This window comes from Cystoisospora suis (assembly GCF_002600585.1).
Source record: "Cystoisospora suis strain Wien I chromosome Unknown contig_1292, whole genome shotgun sequence".
NCBI classification, from domain to species: Eukaryota; Apicomplexa; class Conoidasida; order Eucoccidiorida; family Sarcocystidae; genus Cystoisospora; species Cystoisospora suis.
Genome location: NW_027154092.1, coordinates 3,873 through 7,578, shown reverse-complemented (window position 1 = coordinate 7,578; position 3,706 = coordinate 3,873). Strand labels below are relative to the sequence as shown.

The window sequence follows — 3,706 nt, the reverse complement described above, 5'->3', positions numbered from 1 at the left end:
CCGCCCGGGATCACAATCAGTACTGTACGTAGTTCTATCAATCTGACTGGGTCATGCATCGTCGTCGGATCAAGCAGCCCAGGTGGTATGACCCGAGGAAGAATGATGGCACGTGGCCGACCAGTTAAATAGAGCTGCGGGACACCCTCGTTTGAAGAGGTCCGCCACAGGCTTGCGTCCGTCTGTACCTTCGCTGGGAGTTCGGAATGGCACCAGTGCTGTGTTCTCCCGTCGGGACACGCATGGTGTCCACGAGTGACCGGTTGAATGGCGCAAGGAAGTCAGAATGGCTTTCCGACTAAATGAGAGTTCACATTGATTCTTCTAGCATTTTAACCTTCCCCTTACCCTGCGCTGTGGAAAAGGTAAGGAAGCGTCTCCGCCGATTGTCTGCGAAGCGACACACCAGGTTCACCTGACCATTCCACCTCGTTCTTGCGTTCTGCAATGTGTATTGATCTGCTGTGGCCCTTCACTGGTCAGTACCAGTGGTTCCCGCTCCCGGCAGCTGAGAGCCGCTCCAAGTATACGTCAGGAATCTGATTTCCCATCCCACCGCTCGGTCTCCAGTCCTAGAAATTGCCATCCGGTCATTGCTTCCGCTGAGGGCGGCTGTGACAACGTACTCGGACGCCAGAGCCAGCTAAGTCTAGGGCGCAGACCATATGTCTCACCATCTTGTCAGAAACCTAAAAGCCGGGTTGTGGGTGGATTCGCACTGCTCTAGTCTTCGCCAAACCAGCGAGACCCAAACGCCCTGCCGAGCCTTGTAGATACGTCGCCGAGAGAGAGACGAAGATGACAACGCCGCGAACTCCCCCGCTAAAAATCTACTGCAGGAGTTTTGCTTGGGATGGCTGCTGTAGCTGTATCCTTGGAGTGGCAAGTGTGCTGCCGCGTTTGTCACGCTCCGTGTTCCAGGCCTCTGAGTTTTTGACGAGCTCAAGAACGGGAGAAAACGAAGACAAATAATTGACAGGGTCGTAGGCTATGTCAGCATTAAGAAAAACTGCTGGCGGCTCAGCTGCATTTCGTCTTCTTTTATAGTGCCCTCTGTACACAACACTATCTTCCCGAACATTGGGGCTCCAAGGCCTCCTAAGGCCCGAACGGGCGGACGCCCGCGAACGACCTTACATCTTTGCATGCGAGAAGTAACACATCTAGGGGCTGGGCCAAGGAAGACGACTTCGTTCTCCACGCCCTAAAAGACAGGAGGGCAAAATTTTTGATAGCTCAGCAATTCTTTTTTCGAAAACCTATCTTCTCGCGGTTTCCGACATTCATAGTTCCTGCATTGCGCCTTAGTCGCCGATCCCAAGTGCCTCCCGGGATTCCGGCCTCGTTGGGAGAAAGGCACGTTGTGTCTACCGGGTCTTGCTCGCGTTCTGAGGCAACCTCAACCGCCCAGAATCCGGTCTTTTCACGCTGGGGTGCACCAATGGCGCCAGAACTCTTGCATATGCGTACAGAGATCGACAGCGGGCAGGCACATTCTCCGCGCCATGGCAGTGTGTCTGGAGGATGCAAGTAGACAACAGCCGGGCGTCCTTAACGAGTATCATAAGGGAAACTTTTATGAGTGCTGTGTTGTCTTTGCTTCTGGTCTTTCCGTGTCTTCCTGCTATTTACTAAGGTGGGGCGCCGGAGCAACGGGAAAGACAAGACAAGGTCACCGCGGTGAGAATCAATTCTTCGCCCCAACTGTTCTGGCTTACACGACGGACGGGGTTGTCGCTTTCTGTGTTATTTGGTCGAGGGTCTTTTTTAGTACTTCCGGGCTATCTAGAAAACGCCTGCCGTTAAAAGACACCCGCAGCCCGGCTGCGGACAGCCTCAGTTCTAGGGGTGTTCAGCGCCATGCGTGGGAGGGTGGTAGGATGCGACGCGAAGTTAGTTACTTCTCTCGTGTGGAGGCTTTTGTACATTTCTCCGAGTCGACTTCTTCAGAGGAGACAATCTACCCGCCTACCACTGTTCTCGTCGTTTAGTTGTCTTCGTTATGATTTGCCAGCTTCATCGGCGAGGCGTCTTACTCCTAAGGATAGTGCGGCCGGCTATACGGGAGGGTGTCAGAGGGACAGCACGCTGCTTTCTTCGAAACGAAAATCTCCACACCTCCACCCGTTCGACATTTTCTGACTTCCTGCGGGATACCCACTTCAAAACAACGTTGCCAGTTGGCATTCTTGATCAAGCCAGGTGTCTCCTCCAAGCCGCCGCCCCGACACCGAAAATTCTCGACGTTTCTCATTCTCCATCCCCGATGCGATCCGCTTGTTTTCCAGTCTTCTTTACATAGGAATCCCTCATTCAACTAACGACCTCTCTGCATATTTTTACTGAGCGTTGAAATAGCCATGCTGTCTTTCCTGCCCTTTCGCCATCGGACTGCAGCCCTGGAAGCTTCCCGCACTCGTCGTACACCGGACAAGAACTTTAGGAGTGTCAGTATGGGTGAATATGCACAAACGAACAACCGTTGATGGCTAAGGAACCAAACACCTTGTCTCGAACGCTGAGACAGACAACCACAGCCTCGTGCTGGCCTGAAACTGCTCGACAACGCTGAATAAGCCACACACTGGTGTACTCATACCTAGCGGAAGGGGGAAACTCCGGGTGCCTGCCCTTTTAGAACTGTGCATACATAGTTGTCCTTTCAGTATGTCCTCCGCTCACGTATCTTAAAAGAACTCGCGTACAGTTGATTCTTCCCTCCCAGCCATGGTTTGTCGTCAACAATCCCGCATTGTTGCGCCTCCGTCGTATGAGCGTGCTGCCAAGCATCATAACAAGGTCTTCTACACAAGATACTATCGTTCTTTCATGCGAACACATTCGTTACCGTTCCACTTCAACGGACAGCATTGACTCGGTTTTGATTTCCGGACTCTGAGGTGCATAGAAGGGACGGCGCATAGCTGAATGCCTCCCCTTCTGCGCTAACCTGATACTTCCGCTTCTCCTGCCTACCCTCCTTTTTCTGCCCTTCAGCGCAGCTGAGATGTTCCCTAGGTTTTGTACGTGTTGACAAAAAGGTATCCTCCGCGTCCGACCGTTTCCCTGCTCAGATGGCTTCAGCTAAAAGTTGACCAGCTGTCAGGAAAGGGAGGCTATCCTTCCAGCTGAAAGCTCAAAAGACAACAGTAACCGTATGTCTACGCAGATATAGAAGTATACGTGCAGTTACCACACTATGATACGGTTTCTTTCCTAGCCCCCGATTACCCTTCTTTGTATCAGCTGCCATCAAGGGAAGCTTCTCTTAACATTGGACGATGTCCAATTCCTCATGGTCTTCTCTCACCAGTCCATCACTCTTTTCTCCAGGAAGCTTCTTTGTGGTTGGGCCATTAGTCTTCTCACTAGGCTTGATCCTAATCGACACAAACAGCTAGCGAACGAAGAGAGAGGACGGGAGAATCGGTGTCCCGCACTCCAAACGGAATCTTAGGTATTCTTTCTTATCTGAAAGCGGTTCTGATGATCGGGAATCTTCTTCAGCAAGCGCTCTCTACAGCCGCCAACCTTTGCCGGAAAATCTATCAGCATACAGATAGGTGTATAAATCTTCATACATTCACTCCTGACGGCGTTCATTCATCCTCTCGTATGCGAAGGTGCGAACCTCGCCGTCACGTCCCTCCTCCAGTACGCTCTACAGGCGACGGCAGGGGAAACGTTTGCCGTTTCTCCTCGTCGC

General features: G+C 52.1%; 1 protein-coding gene across 1 annotated transcript; it reads left to right on the top strand.

Moving 5' to 3' along the window:
- The first annotated feature begins 1,212 nt into the window (after positions 1-1,212).
- Positions 1,213-2,459, top strand: CSUI_003036 (uncharacterized protein). Its single transcript, XM_068063234.1, has one exon. The coding sequence runs from the start codon at positions 1,506-1,508 to the stop codon at positions 1,989-1,991; it is 486 nt and encodes a 161-aa protein (XP_067924790.1). The 5' UTR covers positions 1,213-1,505; the 3' UTR covers positions 1,992-2,459.
- Positions 2,460-3,706: the final 1,247 nt, after the last annotated feature.